Source organism: Cladophialophora bantiana, assembly GCF_000835475.1.
Source record: "Cladophialophora bantiana CBS 173.52 unplaced genomic scaffold supercont1.22, whole genome shotgun sequence".
NCBI lineage: Eukaryota > Fungi > Ascomycota > Eurotiomycetes > Chaetothyriales > Herpotrichiellaceae > Cladophialophora > Cladophialophora bantiana.
In genome coordinates, this window is record NW_015971596.1 from 243,201 (window position 1) to 255,959 (window position 12,759).

Below are 12,759 nucleotides of genomic sequence, written 5' to 3' on the forward strand. Positions count from 1 at the left end.
TGCAGACCAGCAGCCTCGATGACGTGCATCGTGGTACAGCTGGCCATCCACCCTGTATGCGGGGGGCTGTTGCATCGCAAGTAAAGAGTCCTCAAAAGCCATCCTTCGGCGTCGTGGACGTTCGGGTCTCTCAGAAGACTTGTCGACTCCAGAATCTCTTTTGCACAACCCACAAGCAGAGCTTCGCGGCTGTCTGTTCTTTCGGGGGAGAAGAGCGTCGTGAGTACTGCAATTGCACAACAGAGCGTGGTCGTATGCGTTGGTTGCATGGGGATCTTGCCATCTCCTGGACGCTTTGAAGAGAATGGTTTCAGTGTCCAGGAGCCCGTACAAGCAGTGAATCTCCCGAAGATAGACATCAAACAGGCTATGCCATTCGTCTCTGGTTATGATCCACGTCATGCTCTTTTCAGAGCGCGAGTGATGATATGAATCCCCAAATTCCAGCCAAAACCTTGCACCTTTGGGGCGCTGGTAGGATTCAACTTCATCCCCAGGATATGAGGGGAGACAACTCCAGAGTTTACCTCCACTGACTGTTCGCCAAGCCCATTGTATTTGATATTCTTCTCTGGGGATATGGGAATGGCAGAGACGGTCCGTGAAGTGTCTGGCAAGGGTTCAAGAGGCGGATGTGCCTCGGATGATGGTATTCTTGCTGCTCTCTTTCTGGAGTGAGTAGTGTAGTAACATTGGTACTCGTACCTGGTGCATGAGACACACGGTTCACTGCCATTACACCGACGTTTTCGAGCTTTACAAGGTTCACACGCCCTCCTTGTCCTACGTCGGCAACCATCGTCTGCTCCAGTAGGGGTCTGCGGACGTAATTCCAAGCGCTCTTCAACCGTCGCTTCTCATCATCTATGGTAGGTGTTAGGCTCCAGTGTTAGAATACCGAGCCATCTTCTGGTTGACACCGGCTGGGAGAAGAAATATAGTTGGTTTGCAGGGAGATGGGAAAAGGAGACAGGGACCAATAAGCTAAGCAGTGTTCCGTACATAATATATTGCTAGAATAGTTACTATTTAAGCGTTTTGTTGTCCCCGCCCCCATACTTTCAGCCCCACAAAATTTGTCTGGAGTTGCAGAATGCAGGCAAGGTAGACTGAAATCCAAGCTTATTAGGTATAGCATAGCTCAGAGTTCTGGGGCGAGATAAAGACTGTCGAATGCGTTTCAGAGTCTCCTTCTACTCCAATCCTGCCTCCTTCTCTCCCTTCCCCAAAACTTCCTTCTCCAGTTGCACAGCGGTATGGTTCGTGAAGTAGGGAGATGGGTCCCGCACAAATACTACCAGACCACACGCAATGATTCCAAAAGGAATGGTGGCCAGCCAAGTAATTCGAAAAGTATCTGCCCAACCGAACTGGTAGCCTTCTATCGCTTTGCTGAGTATCTCAGAGCTAAGGTCCAGAAGTTTTGTCGTGTCGTCGGCAATTGCAGAAACAAGAGAGGAGACCTTGACTGCGGGATACCCCAGGGGTACCACAGCCGAAGCCACTCTAGAAACTGTGCTGCCAGATGCCCGGTTGCTCAAAATCGTAGAGAATACTGTCGTTCCCACTGCACTTCCCAGAAATCGAAACTTGCCAATCAGGCCCAGAGCCAACCCTAGGTCTTCCTGCGGAACGTGGAGAGACGCTGTTATATAACAAGCAAGGGGGATCCAATCGAACGGTGCATTGGCAAAAAGCTGAAAGACCGACGGCTTGGTAACCTGCCCAGGCCTGCAAATCGATTGCAATGCAGTGAACAATGTTTGGACCGCAATAGCAAAGATCAGTTGCCAGCGAATGTGCTTGATCTTGTAGATGAGTCCACCTAGGAAGACGCCACCCGCAGCTCCGCCAAATCCCCCGGGAGTGTTGTAGACGCCTCCCAAAGTTGCATCGCTTGTCAAGGTGTAGACAATCTGTTGCGGCATCGAAGTCGTAAGAGTGAAGTAGACGGCACCCGTCACAAAGATAATGAACAGCAGAAAAGTATATTCCCTAACCATTACGAATAGCCAGTGTGGGAATAGAGGTCTTCGGGGCCTACCACTGAAAATCCCAGACGAAAGTACATAGGAATAACACAGCTCCCACCAGAAGAGGAGCTAGGACATGAGGACTGTTCCAGGGACATGAAGTGCCAGCCCAACCAAGGCCAAGGAGGAAGAGAGTCAGCCCTGAAACGTAGAAGAACAGTCCGACATAGTCTAATAATCCCCAGGTAGAAAATCCATCTCCAGGTTGCTCGAGCGACGAACTCCCTGGCGATCAGTGGCGCCAACATTGTGAATGGAAGCAGGTTGAGCTCGGTCCCGGCCAGTCCATATGGTCGGTATTTGTTGGGAAGTATTTCTGATATTCCGGGGTAGAGGATGAATGTGGTCCCCGTTCCAAATCCCAAGATCACCATTGCCCCGATACATTGCTCGAGGCTCTGGGCTGTGGCACCAATGATATGGCCCAAGACTAAGAGACTCTGACCAAACATCAAGAGCTATCTCCGCCCAAAGTAATTGCTCATCTGTCCTGCAAGTGCAAAGGCTATGCTTCCGGCGAGAGACCGGCTCGATGCTAGCCAGTTGGAATTGTAAGTGGATCCCTGTAGCTCCATTTCTATTGGGACGACGACCGGGAACACAAATAGACAGATGAAGGTAAGAGATGGCTGGAAAGTAAAACCTAGGAAGAAAACCGCAAGGTAGGTAGATTTTGTGACATGGATCTTGACATCAGCGTCTATCAATGCTGCTTCGTGCGCATCTTGCGTCTTTGGGGCGAAAGACCGATCAGGGGCTTGTTGGTCTTCAAGACGATCAGCCGTGGCGCCAGACTTGGACACAGGCTGCAGCTCCATTTTTTGCGATATGTTTGAGAAGACTCTCGACAGCACATGTGAGCGGAGTATGGTCGCAATATATCATAATCCATGATTGATTCCATTGTGGGACTCGTCTCTGAATCAACTCGGCAACCGAGAACAACGGTTGATGCGGGAGTTGCGGATACCCACTGTGACCACCTTTCGTTGAGGTTGAATTGAGTTTCAAAGCTTTAGCTGCCTCTTCGTAAATGCGCGGCTGCTAGAGGCCAAAGGCCAGTCGCGGCTAACCTGAACCGCTCTTTTGTTTTGGGCTTGCCTGTTCAAATCTTTGGCTTAGGGTAAGAATTTTCGACACCTCTGGTCTACCCAACTCTCAAGCCAGGAAGCCATTTTCGGTTCAGCCGGAAGCCATGGATCCTGTGAAATTGCCCTAGTCAGCGTTGATGTGAGATGTCGAAGCTCTAGCCTGACTGTGAGACTTGACTGACACGAACAATCTTTTCCAGCAAATGACCTAACGACCGTGTCTCTGCCGGGATGTTCGTTCAAGAAAATTGTACAGTCATAGACTATCTCGTCAATAACAATCCTTAACACATGTCAGCTTGCGTGTGGCCCCTTGGATATTCGCACTTGAACCTACAGATGGCCGGGCAGGATTTCCCATTCCTCATCCTGACCTCATTTGCAGGTATTGCTGGTAGATCCTGGTTTGGCACTCCATTTTGGACAATGTGATATTCACCAGTGGCAGAGCCCAGCTCTTCGCCCGATTGCAACTTCTCCTCCTTAGCCATGCCCACCCTAGAACACGTATCTTGTTGGCGGTGAGGAAGCTTGATTGTCTGGGTGTTGTCGGACGGCTATGCTCTTTTGAACAGGGGGAAAAGACAGATGGCTGGACGTATTCTAGCAAGGAGTCGCGTTCCTATCTGGGCTAAATCTCTCAACCATTTGAAGAACATGCATGGCACGTTGCAAAAGAAAATCAGAATTGAGCGGAAATAGCCGCTATGGCGGATATTGCCAACTCTTGAGACATGATGGACGGCGCTGTCAATATGGGGCTAGTGTCTCTCTTTTATGAATGCCATGCCCTCGCCAGCGCGAGAACCACAAGTTCCTTACAATTAAGACTTGTTGCCGTAGGACGCTAGATGTGGCAGTCTGGCATGCATTGTCTTCGTGACGCACATAGCAAAAGCTCACGACCTATCATTCTTTGTGTAAGGATTTCCGGGAATTCGGTAGACGGCAACTCGTTCTTGTCGCTGGAGTTATTTCAGCCCAAGTATAGAAGTTGCACCAAGTAGTGGCAGCAAGGGGGAAAATGAAAGGCAAACCAGCCGAGACACGTCGGTGTTCATGGACGTCTCGACGTTTTCTAGAAGCGGCGGCAGGCGATTGAAGGCGCCACCAGCCACAAGGCATTTTTGGCCCGTCGCCGCCCTCACTCTATCTTTTCAATTTGATTACACACCCCTTTTCTCCTCACATCACACATTGAAACTCCTAGCCTAGAACCCGAAGCTGCTCATCTGGGACGGGGTTCGTTCTCATTGATGGCGTCTACCACGTGGGCCCTGCAGCGTTTCTCGGCTCGACCGAACCGCAAGGTCTCCTCGTTTGGGAATACAGAGTATATGGTCCAGAACCCAAAACCAAAATCTTCTATTCCCCTATTATTCCGACATATGCCCATTTTCCCACCCAGAATCCGACGGGTGTAGCTCGGAAATCATTCAAAAAAGGAGACTTCGCGTAATGGCCGGTGATCTCGCGGCAGCCTTGTCAGCCATGGGACTCGGGTTTCGACTTCTGACAACAATGAATCGGACTCTGCGTAAGCAGCAAAAGCCAGCTCGCCAGGTGGGCGACACAGACGATCTGGACAGATAATGCGCGTACGGAATCGAGAGGGGGAGTGCAAAAGCCGTATAGAGCTCACAATATCAAAGTCGACGTTGCAAGGATCACAAGCCTTCCGCCGTCAAATCATATTTTACGCTCATCTCTCTGAACTCTGTTTGAATTTCGACACAAACGTACACATAGTTCCGCCCGAGGTATATTCAACCCATGTCTCCACCCGTCAGATTTGATCGGGAACGACTGCTCACGCCAGAGCTGTTCTCGGCGGACAGATGATCCAGTCCATTAACATCTGTTCCTCGGGTCGAAGACCAATGTCAAATTACGTTGCCGTCTTCTGCGGCTGCTCCAAATCCACGGCCTTGTCATTGGGCTGGCTTTCTCCGAGAATATTCTTCTCCATGTGTACAGCAGTGTGATTTGTCAAGTATTCCGAGGCATCTTTGATGAAGAGTGCCGTGATAATCGCAATCACACCAAATGGAATCGTGCTGAAGAAGACCCGCTGATAAGCGTAGCCGTATGCTGACTTGTAGGCTTCTGCCGTTGCAGAGATGAGAGCGGGGGTGGCACCTTGGACTTTGGCAAACGCATCCGGAATCCCTTTTGCGTTATTCGAGACAGCTGTCACTAGACCTTCGATGGCGTCTGCATCACCATGAAAACCGTTGGCTGTTGCTGCCTTCAAGATGCGAGGCACGAGCTGGCTGCTGAGGACGCCATTGCGAATGGTGTTGAAGATGGCAATACCAACACTGCCTCCAGTATTGCGAAAAGTTCCCACCAATCCTGATGCAATTCCCAGATCCTTGTGTGGCACGTGGAGCCCAGCGACGACGTATGAACAGAGGGTGATCCAGGAGAAGCACATCATGCCGAAAAGCTGGAAGATGACCCATGCGGTCTTGTGGTGCGGGATAATTCCGTAAGCGTATAAGGCCGAGAACAAAGTCTGGAGGAAAAGGGCAAATACAATTTGAGCCCGAATGTTCTTGATTTTGTGGATTAAGGCGGGGAGGACCGCTCCTCCGATGAATTGACCGACACCATTCGGAATCAGGGCAACGCCGAGCTTGATCGGATCGCTGTCGTAGACAGACTCAGTAGCTTGAGGTAGCAGAGAAACCATCGCAAAGAAGACCATTCCGGACACGAAAAGCGCAACCAGCAGAATGGTAAATTCCCGGACCATGCGGAATATGTGGAGCGGCATCAATGGAAGCTTGGGCTTCATAGTCCAGTCGTAGACGAAGGTGCCAATGAAGACCAAGGCTCCAAGGATGATGGGCACAACCACAGAGGCTGAATGCCATGGGTGACCCTCTTCACCAGCCCAACTCATTCCAATGAGAAAAACAGTCAAGCCCCCAGCGTAGAGGATGTAGCCCACAAAATCCAGCTCCAGGAACTCCTCCCAACGTGTCTTGTCGTAGTCTCGGCGTGGTCGAGCAGGGGGGAAGTAGAAGATGGCCGTTCCAACCAGGCAGACGGCCGCATAGATGATGGATAAATAGTATACCCATCTCCACGTCGCATGCTCGTTGAGCTGATTGGCGATGAGAGTGGCGAGAAGACCCCATGGGATAGTAATGCAGAATTCAGTCCATGCCAAACCCATACCACTATATGCTAGAGTCAGCGAATACTCGAGGATTCGTTCTGGAAGAAGGGAAAAAAAGGCAAAGGCGGAGTGGACGTCTGCAAATAAGAACTTACCGATATTTGTTAGGCAGAATTTCAGGGATACCTGCGTAAGCAACAAAAATGAGACCGGCACCAAAGCCAATGATGGCGGACCCAGCAATCACATGTTGAGTAGTTTGAGCGGTGGCAGAGACAATTCCACCAACAATGTTGAGACCTTGTCCAGCCATGATGACATATCGACGGCCGAATATATCGCTCAGACCGCCTCCAAGAGACATACTGACAGCCGATGTGACTGCCCAGGATGAAGCTATCCAGCTGATCGGTTCCAAATTTCCCAATGCACTTCCGATCGGGACTAAAATGGACGACGCCAGAAGGAAAGCAGTCGAAATGCATCCTGAGAAGGACAAGCCCATGAACTAAATTACGCATTTTTGTCAACCAGAGTCGGAAAATACAGCACACAAGGAGAACGGAGGGTTCCTTCTTTTCTGCAACTTACAAAGACTGCCATGATCGTGGACCAGGTGACGCGTTGAGGAACCTCAGGGTTGTCTTCGAGAGCAGCCCGATGGGGGTCGTCCTCAATGTCCTCGCTGTCCTCCATCGGTGCCACCGCCGCCTCCCTCTGTCTGGGAACAGCCTCAATCTCCTCCGTCTTATTAGTCATCTCTTTCTGCGCAGCTTCTTCGGCCATGATGTTCAAAGGGCAATGCTACCTCAATGATACGACTGGAGATCTTCTCTGAAGTAGAAGGTCAGACCACATATCATGCGGACATAGGATGTTTTTGCATTGGAAACCCCAGACCCCAGAGCCTGAGTCCGGGGAAAGGACGGGGACGGCCCACGACCAGGTATAGCATAGGTCTGGATATTTTCGGACGGCCTGGATCCGTGGCGCGAGCGATAAGAAGGATTATTTGGGACGGTACGGAGAGTGACCGGTGGTAGTTGATTTCCTCCCATAAGGCTTTTCTCCGGGTGGATGCCATGTGCGGAGAGGATTTGTCGGGGCCCCAATCAGCTGCTGTTTCTCCGCATGTTGAACTGGCGAGTGAGCCGCAATTTGATTACTTGACGCCGGTGATAGAGGCTGGAAAAGGGGCATAGGTGAGGGCCTCGCTTATGCTATCCCGCGATAACACCCGCGTTCAGGAGCATTTGCCAGACTCGCAGCTCTGCATCTAATGGCTTCGCAGCATGCAGAACGTATATATACGAGCAAGTAACTGAAAGGTCTTCAGATACGTTGGAGGCCAAAATCAGCAGTTGTGCCAAGGCGCCAATGCCGCGGAAGCATCCGGAAGCTTGCAACCTTAAACTGGACGCAGGCAGCTCCCCAACACCATCAAAATACCTAGTAACAAATACTCGGTATGAGCCGCCCAGTACCGCCCGCTCTGTCCCCGGCTTCTTCTTGCAAGTGCGCGAGCACGAGAGACCTCCATCGGATCCTGCACCTCATAATTATCGATAACCGGCCATGATGGAAGTCGATTTTGACCTCGGAGACCATCGCCGGTCTAACAATCTCGTCTTTCATCGAGGCCTTCTTCATCAAATCTCTTACTGACCTCTCGGGTAAGGATTGGTACGCAGAGAAGCCGACATAATTGAACGCTGTTGCGGATCAAAATGCCTTGTAGAAACCACGCCCCAGATGACCATCGTATATGCGTCGCAAGCCTTCCCCCGGTTACCCTTAACATGTGGGGCAAAGGGGCTAGTTTGGACGGTCAGAGGTTTGAGACAGTACTGAGTACTCTGCATATCAGGAAAAAGTATGGAGTACACAAATTCAATTACTCCCTCGGGAAAGAGCCTCTCCTTCGTGTCGACCCGGCGTATCTTCGGTACTAGGGAGAACAATATTAAGGCAGACCCTTTCATTCGAGAGAACAATACTAAGCACCAGCCTTTGTTCCGAGCCTTGTACGAACTCCCCATATTCCTACAGTCCTCAGACCTTATCCAGTGTTGTTGTCTTAAGAACCAATCACAAGGACTTCTTGGCTCTTCGAAAGCGGCAGGAGACTTTTGTTCCAAGCGTCTGTCAGACTATTCAAACAAAGCCCTGCTTTGGAGAGGCTCTGCTGGCTCTATTGCCAGGCATCTACATAAATGGCAATAATGGCATCTGATTTTTTCTGAAAGTGCCACCAGATTCAAGGAATTTTACTGGCTTCTACACTGACTCTCTAGAAAAAAAATGGTCGTTCTCAATCACGCGGTGGTCCTGTTGGCTTCCCTCGCTGCTTTGGCTGCTGCTTCACCTGCCTCCACCCAATGGAGTAAACCCGACGCCTCCGCTACAGTTGTCGCGCACCATGGTAAACCTAATGACGTTGTCGCAAATGGTGACGGGAAGGTCCAGGAGCAAGGCAACTGGCAACACTCGGCAGCAGGGAATGACGAGGAAGAAGAAAACAAAAGTCCTTCAGAGAAGGGAAAAGATGGTGGAAAGAAAAATTATCATCAAGCCCGTGATGAGGGTGCGCCGCCTGAGCACCGAACCTTCGCTGAACACAAGGGGGGTGACCCCTCCAAGGGCAAGCCCTCCGGGAAGGATAGAGAGGATGAGAACGACAAGCACCACAAAGTCCGTGATGAAGATGCGCCGTCTGGGCACCCCACATTTGCCAAGCTTAACGGAGATGACAGCTCCAAGGACAAGTCCTCAGGAAAGGATAGAGAGCATGGCACATACAAGCAGCATCATGCTCGCACGGAAGATGTGCTCGCGACACTCCGGAGACTAGCCCGGCAAGAAGATACAGTCGACAAGCAGCCACAAGACGCTGATCACGATCACCACGGCCACAGCCACGATCAAAAGATGGAGCATGAGTCGCATAATCACACGGAAACTGGTGAGCACGGAAAGGGCAAACTCCACGAGGGCCGGGCGGCGAGTCAAAAAGGTGTCTATGAGTGTGCAAACGCAAACTGGCTCCATCCATGTGTATGGACTCCACTAAAGGATGGGCAATGCTATAACAGGTAAGTATCACTCTATTAGCGCAGTTGAAGAGGTTAGGGTTGAAGAAACCACGTTGACATCCGCTGGAAATAGGTTATATGGACGCTATGGCTCCATGGGCCCTGATAACGGCCTATCCTGCACTATCTACGAAGCCCCAGATTGCAATGACCACGGCTGGAACACATGCGGGCCGTTCGTATGGCCGGGGATCGCGGACTACCAGAAGAGCCACCTGCTGCTTTACTACGGGATGGCCGATGATGGTCCGTTCAGCATCAAGTGCAAGGTATGTGTTAATTATCCGTTGAACTCGGCAATGGGTACTGACATAGAGTAGTCTACTTAGTCGAGCTGGAGTCGTCGTTGATCCAGTAGCAACAGGGAGGCCCAGGATCGGACTGCGTCGAGGAAATGTTGCCGTGGACGCATAGCAACAACCTCTCATCAGATGGGTGATTGTTTGCTGGTTTGATGCCATCAAGCCGACCTGGCATTCAGATGGCCTCTCGCCATTAGATCTACCTAGAGATGTAGTCCGCAGAGAAATTGATTGGAATTTAGTTTCTTCGGCTTGAAGGGATTTAGCCCCTGACGGTCCCGTATTAATGCAAGGCTGATATTAACGCCACGAACAGTGCCACCTATGACGTCGATCAAACCCTCGATCTCCTTCTTCGATCTCTGACCATCTTTCGCATTCTCTCAGACCCTTTTCAAGCCACCGATCTGCAATGGCATCCGTCATCGGTCAGCAGGGCGAACCCGACGAGGGAACCAGAAACAGGTTTTCGAACACGGTGAGCGTGTAGCCATTGGCTGTGTGTCTTTGACCTAGCTGTTTCTCCGCATCGGCCTTTGCTGACCCATGATCTCGAGGCTGTGTCCAGCACAGTTGCAGACCGGGGAGGACCCTATATGACATCGTTGCTCGTGGCTGCTGCCGCTTCTTCTATCTTACTCGGGTAGATGGAAGCCGCAGTTCGATCCGCACTGGTGGGTGTATAGTATATATATTTTATATATATATCTTCACAGATTCTGCTTCCCAAGCATCTGTGTTATTCGACGAGCGACCAATATCCACACCCTAGTCAAGATAATCATCCCACAAACCCTTATACAGAACACACATTTCAGACCACTACCCGGGTACCAACGAAACCAACAATCATGAACTCTATCAGATCAGCCGGCCACTGGATCTCCAACAAGACAAAGGGCGGCGCTCACTCGGCTAGCAAGGAGACAAACAAGTCGTATGTCTCTCCTAACCCTTTCTTGTGCACACCTAGTTCAATCAGTGCTAATACTATGCGCAGAATCGCCAAGGACCCCAATGTCCGAACGTCTACTCGGCTGCGAGCCGCTGGTAATGCCATGAAGGATAAAGTGCACGAGACGAATTACAACCGACAAGCATATGTGCACAGGCATGCAGCAAAACACAACTACTGAACCGTGCCAACCATCATCGGTTCTGAGTCCGAATACTATCGGAATGTCAATGGACGACGAGGAGAATGAAAGAGACCCTTGAGGACGAAGACTGTTTATCGACTGCCAGGACAGCCTGCAAGAAAACATCCGGGTGTCAAGAGTGATGATGCTGATGACACGATATCCTTGTATTATTATGTTTGCCCGGGTTGGTGCCCGATAGACCAAGATTGCTGATTGATCAGTGGAAATTACTTATCTAAATTTTCGTCATATGCCTTCACATTTCATTGCTTTTTATTCCACATATAAGTCGGGGTCCAGATATTCAGCAATCGTTGCCCAACCGGATCCAGTTGCTTGAAATCCAATTATGGTAGATGGTCAGCAACGCAGAAAACCGGCCACCGAAAGGTAGCATGGCGAGACATATCTTGCAGGGTAACCACGCGAAGAGTACAAAGACCGAGAAGTTAAGGTGCGCTCTTTTTTTCTTTCTCATTTTTTGGATTAATTGTCGTAGTGTTGTCGATATATACATGCCGCCCAGGCGCCTCCATTCGCAAAACTCGGCAGGCAAAGCTTCACATTTGTTGGATAGCTTTCCTCCCTTGCTCCTTGGTATGATCATCTCATGACTCTGGGCTGATCTTTCTTGTCTCCACAGTTTGTTCACTCTCCGGCGGCAATCTATCGCTTATTTCGTCTTGATATGCTTCAACCTTGGCCCGGATTCATGCAAAAAGTTATTTGCATACGCCTTTGGCACAAATCTCCTCTCTTGCGGTTCCTGCACGTACCACTCATAGCCTTGTTTCTCCGCAAACGCAATCGCGTCCTCTTTCGTCTTGAAGTTCACTTTTGTGCCTTGCATGAAGTCGGCCGATGACTGCCAGCCCATCAGCGGGTTTTCCCAGCGGTGGCCTTTTCCAAGAACGTCCCAGTCCATCCGCCAGGCGTGGGAGCCCCAGGTGCCGGACTGGGTTGCAGGTTTGACGGGTTTGTAGATTCTGGGCAGAGACGCACGTCAATTTCAACCATAACAGGAAGCTGCGCGACTTGATCCCCTCACCTGACTGTGCGAGCTTGTAGATCCACAGGAGCACCAGACAAGACTGCTGCGGGAGTCACATGTCCGGGTTCGCTGCCGTTCATAACCCTCTTCGGCACCGGAGAGTAGGTCGAGGTTCCGTGGTCAACCATAGCTGTGTAGTCGGGCTGGTGATCGGGATGGTATTTCTCGACAGCGGGCTCAGGGCTATGGTCGATTTCGACCATCGAGGCTTGATCTTCGGTCATGTGCATAGCTTGGACGTCCGGGACAGCTCGAGGATCGGGCTCGCCCAGCCGTCGCTGTGGAGCCTGCGACAGGCATCTCGTAAACCTTGGGACTTGGGTATATGTCCGTGAGAGCCGTATTGAGCTCTGCGTCCGTAGGAGCGACATCTTGGGTTGTCTATGTGAAATGGCGAGCAAACAATGGAGGTCAACGTCGAACGTGGAAGCGCAATCACAAAATGCCAAGCCTGAGCTTCCCAAAAAGGCCTAGCAAGCTGTTTGACCAACACAAACTTCATTGGTCGGCCTGAAGGAGCTCCTTCTACCACTAATTACAGATGTGATTGTCTCGTTATTCACTCTTCCTGCGCGACAATAACCTGTACGATGTAGGATACGAGGTAGTTGCACCTCGACTTCGATGGGCCATTCAGCGAATTACCGGAGACCCAAATGGATGGCCGCCACTGCGGCGTTCGATTGTCGCCAGTTAAAGCTGGCCACACCTTTGAGGATGTCGATTGCGACACCAGGTGTACCCAGTAACCTCTAGCGCTTCCAGTTCGACCGGCACTGGATATTATCTACTCACGGAAATGGCGAAGGAGAGCTCGCGAATCAAAGTTTTCACATGGGTTAGGCGAATACGGCCTAGAACCGCCACTCTTGAACCCCTCGGTTCAGCCGCATCGCTGCCAGAGGAGTTCTGGTGCGGACT

The 12,759-nt window shown here is 50.9% G+C and overlaps 6 protein-coding genes across 6 annotated transcripts; 2 read left to right on the top strand and 4 right to left on the bottom strand.

Annotated features, from left to right (window-relative positions):
* Nucleotides 1-1,193: 1,193 nt before the first annotated feature.
* Nucleotides 1,194-2,003, bottom strand: Z519_11480 (uncharacterized protein; the record flags this gene model as incomplete). Its single annotated transcript, XM_016769192.1, has 1 exon — nucleotides 1,194-2,003. One exon carries the CDS (start codon nucleotides 2,001-2,003, stop codon nucleotides 1,194-1,196), a length of 810 nt encoding a protein of 269 aa, XP_016614565.1.
* Nucleotides 2,004-2,491: 488 nt separating this feature from the next.
* On the bottom strand, nucleotides 2,492-2,851 carry Z519_11481 (uncharacterized protein; the record flags this gene model as incomplete). The annotated part of the gene is made up of 1 exon (XM_016769193.1): nucleotides 2,492-2,851. The coding sequence occupies one exon, from the start codon at nucleotides 2,849-2,851 to the stop codon at nucleotides 2,492-2,494; it is 360 nt and encodes a 119-aa protein (XP_016614566.1).
* Nucleotides 2,852-5,012: 2,161 nt separating this feature from the next.
* Z519_11482 (uncharacterized protein) lies at nucleotides 5,013-7,037 on the bottom strand (the record flags this gene model as incomplete). Its single annotated transcript, XM_016769194.1, has 3 exons — nucleotides 5,013-6,312; nucleotides 6,407-6,759; nucleotides 6,843-7,037. 3 exons carry the CDS (start codon nucleotides 7,035-7,037, stop codon nucleotides 5,013-5,015), a joined length of 1,848 nt encoding a protein of 615 aa, XP_016614567.1.
* A 1,515-nt stretch (nucleotides 7,038-8,552) lies between these two features.
* Nucleotides 8,553-9,782, top strand: Z519_11483 (uncharacterized protein; the record flags this gene model as incomplete). The annotated part of the gene is made up of 3 exons (XM_016769195.1): nucleotides 8,553-9,343; nucleotides 9,417-9,612; nucleotides 9,708-9,782. The coding sequence occupies 3 exons, from the start codon at nucleotides 8,553-8,555 to the stop codon at nucleotides 9,780-9,782; spliced, it is 1,062 nt and encodes a 353-aa protein (XP_016614568.1).
* A 714-nt stretch (nucleotides 9,783-10,496) lies between these two features.
* On the top strand, nucleotides 10,497-10,781 carry Z519_11484 (uncharacterized protein; the record flags this gene model as incomplete). The annotated part of the gene is made up of 2 exons (XM_016769196.1): nucleotides 10,497-10,582; nucleotides 10,646-10,781. 2 exons carry the CDS (start codon nucleotides 10,497-10,499, stop codon nucleotides 10,779-10,781), a joined length of 222 nt encoding a protein of 73 aa, XP_016614569.1.
* A 679-nt stretch (nucleotides 10,782-11,460) lies between these two features.
* Z519_11485 (uncharacterized protein) lies at nucleotides 11,461-12,209 on the bottom strand (the record flags this gene model as incomplete). Its single annotated transcript, XM_016769197.1, has 2 exons — nucleotides 11,461-11,773; nucleotides 11,836-12,209. 2 exons carry the CDS (start codon nucleotides 12,207-12,209, stop codon nucleotides 11,461-11,463), a joined length of 687 nt encoding a protein of 228 aa, XP_016614570.1.
* Between the last annotated feature and the right edge of the window lie 550 nt (nucleotides 12,210-12,759).